The following is a 12,500-nucleotide window of genomic DNA, read 5'->3' on the forward strand; positions in this document are numbered from 1 at the left end:
TGAGGAATTCTGGGAGTTGAAGTCCGCAAGTCATGAAGGGGCCATAGTTCCCCCATGCTGGCTGAGGAATTCTGGGAGTTGAAGTCCGCAAGTCATGAAGGGGCCATAGTTCCCCCATGCTGGCTGAGGAATTCTGGGAGTTGAAGTCCACAAGTCATAAAAAGGGCCACGTTTGAAGACCCCTGGGTTAAGGGAATCCCTGCCGTTGTTAAGTTAGGACCACGGTCATTAAGCGAAATCTGGCTTCCTTAACAAATTTGTCACTTAGCGACGGAAATTTTTGGCGTCAACTGCGGTCGTAAGTGGAGGACCACCTGTAATTTGGTTTCAGGTGTCTGTCTGTCCTTGCAGGTAATTCAAATGACCAAGGTTGCCTCTTTTCCCGCAGGCCGGGAATGCCACTTTCAACCGGGCCAAGCTTCTCAACGTGGGCGTGAAGGAAGCCCTGAAGGACGAAGAATGGAACTGCCTTTTCCTTCACGATGTGGATCTGATCCCGGAGAACGACCACAACCTCTACGTGTGCGATCGTTGGAACCCCAAACACGTCTCCGTCGCCATGAATAAATTCAAATACAAGTGAGGGTAGAGAGCTGGGAAGTCTAGAGAGCAGGGGTCCCCAACCAGCGGGCCGCGGTACAGGCTGCCCAGGGCGCATACGTGCGTGCGCGCGCGCGCTCAGCCCCATTCACAGTAGTGCCGCTGACGCTGCGCAAATGGGGCTCCGCGCGGCAAAAACGGGGTGCCGTGCGGCGAAAACCGGCCACCGCATTAAAAATGGCTCGCTGTGCAGCAAAAACGGGGAGGTGCTAGCGAGTGTCACACGGGCGCTAGCATCGCCCTGTATGCGTCACGCATGCTCGCGGCCGTTTGTATGTGTGCACGCATGCGCACGTACAATGCTTCCCCCTCCCTTTCTCTCCAGTCCACCAAACGAGAAAGGTTGGAGACCTCTGCTCTAAAGGATGAGAAGGGGGTGGGATTTACCTGCCACTCCTTTGATCTACAGGGAATCCTCGGCTTACGACAGGCACGCTGGCTGAGGAATTCTGGGAGTTGAAGTCCACAAGTCATCAAAGGGTCAAGTTTAAAGACCCCCGGCCTTAAGTAAACCCTGTTCATCTCTGTTTGCAGGCTCCCGTATTTCCAATATTTCGGTGGGGTCTCAGCCTTGACCCCAGACCAGTATCTGAAGATTAATGGTTTCCCCAACCAGTACTGGGGCTGGGGCGGGGAGGACGATGACATCGCCATGAGGTGAGTTCCTGGTTGACCGTCTTCCCCTACTGCCCCTTACAGGTAGCCCTCGAATTATGACCGTTTAAGACTTACTACACCCTGAAAACTGATTCATATTTATGACGCTTGCAGTGTCCCAGGGTCACGTGATGATTGGGAACAATAATGTTATCTCCTGGACACCTGTCAGCCTGTGTGTGTGTGTGTGTGGGTTTTTTTTTAATAACTTTATGGTTTATGTGTCCTGTTTCTACGTCCCCCCCTGTTGTCCGGTTGACTCTTGCCTTGCATGTAACCTGTGCTCTCTTTTCACTTTCTGCGTCCAGCATTTTTTTTCCGTTCTTCCATTTCCAGTTTTGCAACTTGAGTGGCACCTGTCTTCGCCTTTCCACCATATCGTCATCTCTTTTCTCGGCTTTCCTTCCTTCTTTCTCTCTTCCTCCTTCCTCCCCTCCCTCTCTCCCTCCCTCTTCCATTTTTCCTTCCTTCCTCCTTCCCTCCCTTCCTTCTGCCAATTTTTTCCTCCATTTCTCCTTCCTTCCTTTCTTCCCTCCCTCCTTCCTTCCCTCCCTCTCTCCCTCCCTCTTCCATTTTTCCTTCCTGCCTTCCTCCTTCCTTCCCTCCCATCAATTTTTTTCTCCTTTCTATATATCGATTCCTCCCTTCCTCTCTGTCAATTGTTTCCTTCATTTTTCTCTCTCCTCTATATCAATTCCTTCCTTCCAATCCTTCCTGCCTGTTCTTCCCTCCTTCCTTCCTTCCTTCCCTCCCTCCTTCCTTCCCTCCCTCTTCCATTTTTCCTTCCTTCCTCCTTCCCTCCCTTCCTTCTGCCAATTTTTTCCTCCATTTCTCCTTCCTTCCTTCCCTCCCTCTCTCCCTCCCTCTTCCATTTTTCCTTCCTGCCTTCCTCCTTCCTTCCCTCCCATCAATTTTTTTCTCCTTCTTTCTATATATCGATTCCTCCCTTCCTCTCTGTCAATTGTTTCCTTCATTTTTCTCTCTCCTCTATATCAATTCCTTCCTTCCAATCCTTCCCTCTCTTCTCTCCCTCCTTCCCTTCTTCCTCTCCTTTCCTTTCCTTCCTGTATCTTTCCTCCCCTCCCCTTCCCTTCTTCTATCTTCCTTTCCTTTCCTTCTTTTGCCTTTCCTTTCCTTTCTCTCCTTCTTCACCTTCTTTTCTCTCTCTTGCGAAGCCCTGCATGCTCATTTTCCTTCACACCATGTAACAATTAAGAGGCTGTGCCAACCAGGTAAGATTTCGTGTTTGTGTTTTTTAAAAACAAAATAAAAAGAGAGATATCTCAGCAACCCTCAAAGGCAGATCATCCTTCACCTCTCTTTGCCCAAGGCTGCACTCGCTCACTGATTGGACCCCCCCCATGACAGGAAAAATTCAGTTCCCGAGTAGGCCAGGCTAAATGTCTGTACTTGGGCACCTTTTGAGGTTTTAAATTGGAAAAGGAGAGGTGAGAAACCTCTCAAGGCTTTTAGACGAAATGGTTTTGAGGCTGGGCCTCAGTGGCTCTTCAACGGAAGCTAAGCCAGGTCTCCCTGGGGGGGGGAGAACAATTTGGGATTGCTAATTGCTTTTTTGGAAGTCAACGCTAGTCCAGGCTATTGTCAAAATATAGAATCTGTATTTTTTTTGTTGTTGTTGTTGTTTAATGGAGGCCCTAATTTTATCCAAGGCTTGGAACAGGGAAAATTGGGCCAATCGGTTTAAGACCTACTGTTTTTAAAAGATCTAAAGATCTCTCAAGATCTAATCCACAGGCTCTTGGATTGATGCTACCTTTGATTCATGGCTTGTTTGCTTGATTTAGGAGGCCCGTTGTGAATAATTTAGCTTCCCTATGTAGTTCTTTTCAAATGGGTGCTTGCCAGCTGGGGAATTCTGGGAGTTGAAGTCCACCCCTCTTAAAGCAGGCTGGCTGGGGAATTCTGGGACTTAAAGTCCGGCCCTCTTAAAGCATGTTCATTGGGGAATTTTTCGAATTAAAATCCACGTATCTTAAAGCTGGCTGGCTGGAGGATTCTGGGAATTGAAGTCCACTCCTCTTAAAGCAGGCTGGCTGGGGGATTCTGGGAACTGAAGTCCACCCATCTTAAAGTGGTCAAGGTTGAGGAACAGCCCTTCTGGTCCGATCCCACTTTTCCAGGGTGCGCTTCCGAGGGATGAAGATTTTACGGCCTCCGGTGTCCGTCGGCCATTATAAAATGGTGAAACACGAAGGCGATCAAGGCAACGAGCAAAATCCGCACAGGTCAGTATAAGGGGGGGACATAGTCCAAACCACGACAAAAGATCCTGCCCTTTTGTGGTAAACACAACAGTGCACAGGACTTGGGTTTGGTTGGTCTAGAGAAAAGGAGGACAGGGGGGGACATAATTTTCCAATATTTGAGGGGCTGCCACAAAGAAGATGGGGGTCAAGCTATTCTCCAAAGCGCCTGAAGGCAGGACAAGAAGCAACGGATGGAAACTAATCAAGGAGAGAAGCAACCTAGAACTAAGGAGAAACTTCCTGACAGTTAGGACAATTAATCAGTGGAACTACCTGCCTCCAGAGGTTGCGGGTACTCCAACACAGGAGGTTTTTAAGAATAGATTGGTCTGAAATGGGATAGGGTCTCCTGCTTGAGCAGGGGGTTGGATTAGATGACCTTCAGAAGCTGTGGGTGTTCCAACACTGGAGGATTTGAGGAAGAGACTGGATAGCCATCTGGCTGAAATGGGATAGAGTTTCCTGCTTGAGCAGGGGGCTGGACTAGAAGACCTCCAGGGTCCCTTCCAGCTCTGTTATTCGGTTGTGGAACCCAGCCCTCTGAGTTAGTGAACTACACGAAGGGAAAAGGCGTGTTATGCAAAATCCAGAATCCACTCATTTCAGATGTCCGCAGGAAGTCCTTACAAGATTGTCCACTCGGGAGGTTATCTACATTTCTACCTTCGCGCCTTGCAAAGGTGGCCAGTTGCAACTGAGGCAACAAACCATGGCTAACACCCTTCTCAGCTTAGTCCGGTGTGTGAATCCCAGTCAGAGGAGATCAGGTTTAAGCACCCGCAAGATTTTCAGCACGATTTTTTTTCAGCCTGTAGCGCTGATCGCTCTCTCTCTCTTTCTCTTCCCAGGTTCGATCTGCTGATCCGGACGTACCGGACGTGGTCCCAGGACGGCATGAATTCTCTCTCCTACAAGCTCCTGTCCAAAGAACTGCTGCCCCTTTACACCAACATCACCGCCGACATTGGCACCAACCCCAAGGCCACCAAGACCGGAAAGGGCTCCTTGTCTGATTTTGTCGAGAGGGACTATCCGCGAGACAGCAATCACGATTTCCGTCAGGAGATGCTGCGTAAGACCCCCTTCGCCAAGCTCTCCCAAGCCATGGGATGGAAAGACCCCCCTGCGGTGACGGAAAAAAAGGGGGAGAGGCCATCCCCAATCTCAGCAAACCCCAAACCGAGCCCCGGAGCCCAAAAGTGGGAGAAAGGCACTGTTGCTTCGACCTACAACGAGATGGACGCTACGCTCGAAACATTCAGCGAGACCGTCCGCAGCCCGGAAGTCACCAAACGAGTTTTCAAGGATAGCACGGAGACCGTCCGACCCGAAGGAGCAGGCCCCGCTTCGCCGCAACCCTCGATCGGACATACTGCACAGCGCTCAGCGACCCGACCCGACTCTACAAATCACACGGATGCCAGAACCGCGGATTAAAAAAAAAACGATGACAGGCCGATGGTCAACGAGAGGTCGAAATTTAGAATTATTCTCTCGTTCCCTGCTCGGAGTTTGGGGAGGATCCGTCGTAGTTTCTCCCCAGGCCAACGGAGCCAAAGGACCGGACAGAGGTGAAGTGGACAGAGAAAGGGGCAGGTGAACGGGGAAGAGGTAGGACGGCAATGGGAATCCCTCGAGAATTTGGTTCCCGTAATCTGTGAATGCCGGCCGATTCTTCCTTCCGGGATGCAGGTAATCTACCAAGGGTCCCTTTTTCTATCTCGCGCTTCGCAGGACTGGATCCCGCTCGGAGGTAACTGGAAGAACAGGAGTGATCGACTGGGTGAAGGGGGGGAAGGAGAGGGCACTTCTCGTCTCCGAGATTTCTGTGGATGAATTATTTTGGGGGGGGGAACTCTGCAGTTTCCGTGAATAGCGGTCCGATCAAGCCCTCGCCGTCCACTTTGCACCCCTCTTAAAAGGGGAGGAGGGCTGAAGCTTGCGCCCCCCCTCCAAGCGCCAGGAAAGCATAACTCACTTTGCTCAATTTTTTTCTTCTGTGGGGGAGGGAAATCTACTCCCACCCCAGCGGTGCCCTCCCTCCCACACAAGCGAGCCAGCCAGGATCAAGGAATGGAGGGGGGAGATTTTGTGATGGAAAGACACTCCCCCCCCCCGGGTGCTCAGCCTCTTCTCAGGTGCAGGAAAATCTCTCTCCCCCCCCCCAGATTGAAGGAGAAACAGACTAGACATTTAAACAGCATCAAATCTATGCTGCCGTCTGAGCCGTTCACTTGTATAATCTTTGTCGCTAAACTATTTCTTCTTTCCTTCTCCATCTCTTCTTTTTCTTCCTCACCTCTTCTTCTCCGTCTTTTTTCTCTCCATTTCTTGTCTTCTTCTTCCCCTCTTCCTCACCATTTCATCTTTTTTTTCTCTCCTTTTCTCCATCTTTCTTCTCCTTTTTTCATCCCCTCCTTGTTCTCTCCTTTTTCTTTTCATCTTTTCTCCATTTTTTCTTCCTCCTCCTTCTTTCTTCATCTTTTTCCTTTTTCCTTCTCCATTTTTTCTTCTTCCTCCTCCTCCTTTCTTCATCTCTTCTCCTTTTCCCTTTCATCTCCATTTTTTCCTCCTCCTCCTTTCTTCATCTCTCCTTTTTTTCGTTTTTCATTCCTTCTCCGTTTTTCTCCCTCCTCCGTTTTCCTTCTTCTTTCTCCATTTCTTCTTTCTCCTGCTTCCTTCATCTTTTCTCCTTTCCCCTTTTTCGTCTCTTCTCTACCTTCTTTCTTCTTTTCATCCTCCTTTTTCATCTTTCATCTTTTTTCTTCTCCCCCCCCCTTTTCTCCTCCTTCTGCCTCTCCTCTTCCTTTTTCTTCATCTTTTCCATCTCTTTCCTCCTCTCCCTTCCTCCTCCAGAGGAAATTTTAAACTCTTTCAATAAGCTATGGAAGCCGAGTCATAAAGTCGATCAAAATTCTCTTTTAAGGGTACAATCCGGCGCGAAAGCTTTTAGAGTCGTTCTCTCAAAAGACGGCCATCCAATCTGCTCAACTGCCCATTCCAGAGGCTTGGAAGGAGAAATCCCTCTCCCCACCGGACCGACGTGTATTACTATTTTAGCTGCTGGACTGTTTTGTAGGTTCCCTGCACCCAGCCACCCAGAAACGAAAAATCAGAATAAATAAAAACAAATCGCCACACGGACAATTATCGTTCCTTTACCCAACTTGCCTTCCCTAATATTTTGGTGTTTTTTTTTCTTCTTTCCTTTTGAGCAGTGGTTCTCAACCTTTTTAATGCCGCGACCCCAACCGGTCGTAAGTCGAGGACTAAACCGGTCATAAGTCAAGGACTAAACCGGTCGTAAGTCGAGGACTACCCAACTGGTCGTAAGTCGAGGACTTTCCCTGCCCGGGAGCGCCTCGCATGCGTGGTTCCGCCCCCTGCGCCGGCTGAGGCATAGCTGGCAAGCAGCAGAGACGGAGCAGGCCGACCACCAGCTGGCCCAGCCCAAGGGAGGGAAGGCACCCGCCAGAAAAGGGGAAAAAAATGGCGGACAAAAAAAATGGCGGACAAAAAAAATGGCAGACAGCCTTGCTTGGCGACCCCCGTGAAATGGTCGATCGACCCCAAATGGGGTCCCGACCCACAGGTTGAGAACCACTGCTTTTGAGTGTATTCCCTCCATCCCCCCAATCAGGGTACGGCTCCCCACCGGTTAGGCACCTCACAATCTCTAGATACTGCCAATGACGTGTCATTTTATTTATTCTATTTATGTAGCCGTCAATTCCCCTTTGCGGTAGTGGTGCCCTTTCCACCTTGGTTTTGAGATATATAGATATATAGATATATATTTGGGGTTTTTTTTTTTACAAAAATAAATATTCCCCCAGCCAACGAAAGAGTGAGCTGTTCTTTCCTCTACCGACGGCGGGCCAAGTTAACCAAGGGTAACCATGGTTTTGGTTTTATTTTAAACGCAACGCATTTACCTCAAAACTGGTGGGTCTTTTCCGCTTGGCCTCCCGCCCGCCCACCCACTTCCCAAAGCAACACGATATATGTCCTCCAGCCCCCTTCCTCACAAAGTCCAGCATCCAAAGGCGGCTCAAATCCCGCGAATCCAGAACTCGGCTCATGGTCAGGAGACGCTGCCCGCCAGCCGAGCCACCACCGTCTGGGCACTGAAGATGCAGTCGTTGACGGAGACCCCGGCGTAGGAAGCCCCCACCAGGCTGAGGGGCAGATTCTGCTGCTTCAGTTGAGAAGTAGCGCTTTCTGGAGAAAGAAAACACAAAGCAGTCCTCAACGTACGACCGGGGTTTCTGTCGCTAAGCGAGGCGGTCGTTAAGCGAGCCGCCGTCGGTTTTACGGCCTGCTTTGCCTTGGTTGTTAAGCTAATCCCTGTGGCTTTTGAATGGGACCTCCTGCTTGAGCACGGGGCTGGACTAGAAGACCTCCAAGGTCCCTTCCAGCTCTATTCTCTTCTATTAAGCGAATCCAGCTTCCACACTGACGTTCTCGGGAGCCAGCTGGGACGTCGTAAATGGCGATGGTGCGAGCCCGGGATGGTGCAACCCGTGTAAATATAATGTAAATCATATTTAAATATTTAATATTTAAATAAATCCATGTAAATAAGTCCTCGCCTTATGAAGAAAATTGAAGCAATACTTTGATGGCTGCGCCTGAAGGCCGGAGAAGAAGCAACGGATGGAAACTCATCAAGGAGAGAAGCAACCTAGAACTAAGGAGAAACTTCCTGACAGTGAGGACAATTAACCAGTGGAACAACCTGCCACCAGAAGCGGTGAATGCTCCAACACTGGAGGTTTTTAAGAAAAGACTGGGCAGCCATTTGTCTGAAATGGCATAGGGTTTCCTGCCTGAGCAGGGGGTTGGACTAGATGACCTCCAAGGTCCCTTCTAACTCTATTATTATTGTTGTTATTGTTATATTATTGTTCTCACTGTCAGGAAATTCCTCCCTAGTTCCAGTTGCTTAGTTGCTTCTCTCCTTGATTAGTTTCCATCCGTTGCTTCTTGTCCTGCCTTCAGGTGCTTTGGAGAACAGGCTGACCCTATTATTATTATTATTATTATTATTATTATTATTATTTATTATTAAACTTACCGACGTGTTTCCAGTGCCCGAGGGTGTACTGGGGAATGCAGGACTAAACAAGAAAGAGAAAATTCACAAAAGTTAGCTGATTTCGGATAGAGGGAGGAAAAAAAATACAGAATTTCTAAAAAAAAAAAAAAAAAAGACTGGAAGCTTTATACAGGCGGCCCTCGACTTACAACAGAGCCCAGATTTCAGTCGTTAAGCGAGACATGTGTGGCAAGCGAATTTGGCCTCATTTTACGACCTTCCTTGCCACGACCGTTAAGCAAATCAGTGTGATGGGTAAGGTAGTAACCCGGTTGTAAAGACAACTCTGGCTTTGCTCGCCAGACGGTCGCAAAAGGGGATCCCGCTGCAACGGTCGTAAGTGTGAACCCATCTGCCAAGCGTCTGAATTTTGATCAGGTGATCCGTGTTGCCAGCTTACCCATTGCACTGATACTATTATTAATAATTAAATATGTATTATTATTCATTAAATGTAATTAAATCTTTCTCTCTCTCTCTCTCTAACGGTCAAGGGGGGGGGATGCTGGGCTACTACCTAGCAAGGTAGTAAAGAAAATTTTGAGTTTTGCTCTCAAAAAACATTGGTGTGTCCACCTTCTTCACCTGGGGGTCACATTGTCATGGTCCCTCCCAACTCTGTTATTCTGTTATTATCCTGCTTGAATAGGGGGTTGGACTAGAAGACCTCCAAGGTCCCTCCCAGCTCTGTCATTCTGTGATTCTAAATTCCAGAAGGCAGGACAAGAAGCAACGGATGGAAACTAACCCAGGAGAGAAACGACCTAGAACTAAGGAGAAATTTCCTGACAGGGAGAGAAAAATGAACCAGTGGAACAGCTTGCCACCAGAAGTTGTGAATGCTCCCAATCCTGGAGGTTTTAAAGAAGAGATCGGACCACCGTTAGGTCTGGAATGGTAGAGGGTCTCCTGCTTGAGCAGGGGGCTGGACTAGAAGACCTCCCAGGTCCCTTTCCAGCACTAGAATTCTCGGATTCCATTATACATTTCATTATTAATTAATTCTAATTTCCTGGATGGAAGGCATGGAAGAGGGAGTTGTCTGGGGCTAAGAGCTGATGGTTGAAACTACAGTCAGAGGTGCAATCTTGAATTTAAGAGAAGGATTGTGTTATCGATCGAGGCAAATAAATCGATCCAGGCTTCGGAAAACTAACCTTGTGTACTTTAACGATGGAGTAAGCGGGCTCCGCGGAGATTCCCAGGTGCTTCTTCACAGCCTCCTCAGCTCTGCTTAACAACTCACTGTGCGGAATTGTGTCCGGATCACCAAGGTGGGATGTAAACCAGGCGCCACCGAGCATCACCTGCTCATTGGAAAGATAAAAACAGCTTTTCGGGAAGCCCACCTACCTTAAAGGATGCTGACTGGGGGGATTCTGGGATTTGAAGTCCACCCGGCTTAGAGCATGCTGTCTGGGGAATTCTGGGAGTTGAAGCCCACCCCTCTTAAAGCGTGCTGGCTGGGGAATTCTGGGAGTTGAAGCCCACCCCTTCAAGACAAGACAAGAAGGAGCGAAGAATTAAATGACCCCACCGCCATCCTCTTACTTCGTACCGTCAGTCGAGTGATGGAGTCCTTGTGTCCATTTTGTTCAGGAAACGCCACCGAGTCGTAGACGATGCCCAATAGCGGACGATCCTCAAACGAAGGCACCAAGTGGCCGAATCCCTGGAAAAAATGTTTTAAAAATTTTAATTTTATTAAAAAAAATCACCGCCCCATATACGTGGTTTGGAAGCCTTACCCAACAGATCCTGAAAGTAACACAGGTGGTCCCTGATTTACGACCACAATCAGGAGCGGAACATTTGTCACTAAACAAGGTGGCCGTTAAACGAGTCATAGGGTTTATTTATTTATTTTTTAGTATATATTTTATTAGTTTTTTTGGAGTACGAATAAGGTGGGGTTGGGGTTTTTTCAAATAACATTCTCAATATTTAGCAAACAGCATAATGTCTGGGTTCATGTGTTTAAAGAAAAAAAACCAATGAGTAAGAGTTAATTATCATAAACAATACGTTAATTAATCGCTCGATGGTCTTCTTCTCGCTAATATATATTCAAAGTTACATATCGCGTTCCTTTCTCTCTAACTCGTTTTTCTAGTCCTCGATAACAATTATCCCATGTTCTAAAATACACTGAAGTCTTCTTTCTCTTTCATCTTTAAAGTCAATCTATCCATTTCTGCACACTCTTAAAAGTTTCTTAATTAATCCTTCTTCAGTTGGTAAAGTTTCATTTTCCCAATATTGGGCAAATACAATTCATAGTGTTTTTTTGACACGGTCCTTAAGCAAATCACCATAGCGGTTAACGCGAATTTAGCTTCTTCCCCTGTTTGATTTTGCTTGGGTGAGATTTAAGTCTTTCTCTGCTTCCTCTTTTCTTTTGAATCATACTAGCCGAAAGGTTACCGTAACGGGAAGCTGCACGTTTTCGTATTGTAGATTCACCACCGCCACGGAAACAGCTTGGATAGCCAGCAGATCTTGAGTAAGGGGTTCAAATCCAGCGGGGAGCAAGTTACCCAGAGCTGGAGGGGGGGGGAAATAAAAGCAATTTCAGAATCTTTTTCAGATTGGCCCTCGCAAGTTTCCAGTCCTCAAGGCTGCACCAAAGAAACCAACCACCTAACATTGCTTCGTCTTAGGTTGGGGGGGGGGTCATTTCCTGAAAATGTGTATTTGTGCCTGTGTGTGTGTGTGTGGGAGAGACCCACACTTCGGAACTGCTACGACAACCAGGAGCCTTTTCTCCTACCTCTGGCAGGCAAAGCGCTGATCACGTGATCGGCCTCCACGGTGCCGTCCTGCAAGGCAATCTATGGGGTGGGGGGGGGGACAAAAAACAACCCACCATCAGCTCTAACATTCTCTGGTTGAGTCACTCTACTTACATGCTATTCCCTGCAGCTAGAAATCTAGCCTGTCATCAACTGGGCCTGAGAAGCTACATATCTAAGAACAGGGTTTGGTTTGGTTTATTTTGTTTTTTTAATCGACACAAAAGGATGTTCCTTCTTGCTAGTGTCCAGAGCAGTGTTTCTCAACCTTGACAATTTTAAGGCATGTGGACTTCAACTCCCAGAATTCCACAGCCAGCATTGCTGGCTGTGGAATTCTGGGAGTTGAAGTCCACATGCCTTAAAATTGTCAAGGTTGAGAAACACTGGTCCAGACGAAACCACACTGCTTCCATACACAAAATTCATTACATGGAGCGAGACCCCGAAGTCGGGAGAAAAAACAGACCCATCTTTGCAATTCTCCAGCTGAAAATCTCAGCCTGGACACTCCCTAGGATGGAAGAGTGGAAGGTGGTGGTGGGGGCAAACTGGGGGACCCCCCAAAATTCCTCTTGGGTCTTTTCCCCCACCTGCCAGGACCCCGAGGTTGTTCTCTCCAGCCGCTTCACCGGGGCGTTGCAGTGGATTTCGACCCCTCGTTCTCTGGAGAAGGAAGCTAAACTTTTGGGGAGGGTCTCCAGTCCGTCGCGCAGGGACCACTGGCTCCAGCGTCCTTCCCGGGCCTGGCGGATCAGGCGGCAATCCACCGGAGAAGTTTCTGCTGGAAGGAAAGAGAGGAGAATCGGGAAACGCTGCCTCGGTTGGCCAAACCTGGTTACAGGGTCTCCCCCAACCACCTTCCTCCTTCCCCTCCTCCAGTCTGTTTAATATTTGTAAGAGGAGCCTGTACACTTGTGCAGCAGGCAGAAATTCAACAGGTAACTGCCTGGCTTCTCTTTCAGCACCCAAAGCACCCAATCCTAGCTGCTGAATTTTAGCACACAGCTAAATTCTCGACTTAACAGCCGTAACAAACCGGCATTTTGGTCGTTAAGAGAGGCGGTTTGTTTAACAAACCGCACC

At 48.3% G+C, this 12,500-nt stretch overlaps 2 protein-coding genes across 2 annotated transcripts in view; one reads left to right on the forward strand and one right to left on the reverse strand.

Annotated features, from left to right (window-relative positions):
* The window catches only part of B4GALT3 (beta-1,4-galactosyltransferase 3), a 7,488-nt gene extending 2,527 nt beyond the window's left edge, over positions 1 to 4,961 (forward strand). Inside the window, exons 3-6 of the mRNA XM_015829367.1 lie at positions 389 to 579; positions 1,135 to 1,257; positions 3,399 to 3,503; positions 4,373 to 4,961. Coding sequence (XP_015684853.1) covers positions 389 to 579; positions 1,135 to 1,257; positions 3,399 to 3,503; positions 4,373 to 4,961 — 1,008 coding nt within the window. The remainder of the gene's footprint in view (positions 1 to 388; positions 580 to 1,134; positions 1,258 to 3,398; positions 3,504 to 4,372) is intronic.
* A 2,647-nt stretch (positions 4,962 to 7,608) lies between these two features.
* The window catches only part of PPOX (protoporphyrinogen oxidase), an 8,566-nt gene continuing 3,674 nt past the window's right edge, over positions 7,609 to 12,500 (reverse strand). Inside the window, exons 6-12 of the mRNA XM_015829368.1 lie at positions 12,008 to 12,198; positions 11,393 to 11,453; positions 11,047 to 11,165; positions 10,181 to 10,294; positions 9,780 to 9,929; positions 8,602 to 8,644; positions 7,609 to 7,745 (exon numbers count right to left, since the gene is read on the reverse strand). Coding sequence (XP_015684854.1) covers positions 7,609 to 7,745; positions 8,602 to 8,644; positions 9,780 to 9,929; positions 10,181 to 10,294; positions 11,047 to 11,165; positions 11,393 to 11,453; positions 12,008 to 12,198 — 815 coding nt within the window. The remainder of the gene's footprint in view (positions 7,746 to 8,601; positions 8,645 to 9,779; positions 9,930 to 10,180; positions 10,295 to 11,046; positions 11,166 to 11,392; positions 11,454 to 12,007; positions 12,199 to 12,500) is intronic.

The sequence above is a fragment of the Protobothrops mucrosquamatus genome, unplaced genomic scaffold (assembly GCF_001527695.2).
Source record: "Protobothrops mucrosquamatus isolate PMUCROS unplaced genomic scaffold, P.Mucros_1.0 scaffold5970, whole genome shotgun sequence".
Classification (NCBI taxonomy): domain Eukaryota; kingdom Metazoa; phylum Chordata; class Lepidosauria; order Squamata; family Viperidae; genus Protobothrops; species Protobothrops mucrosquamatus.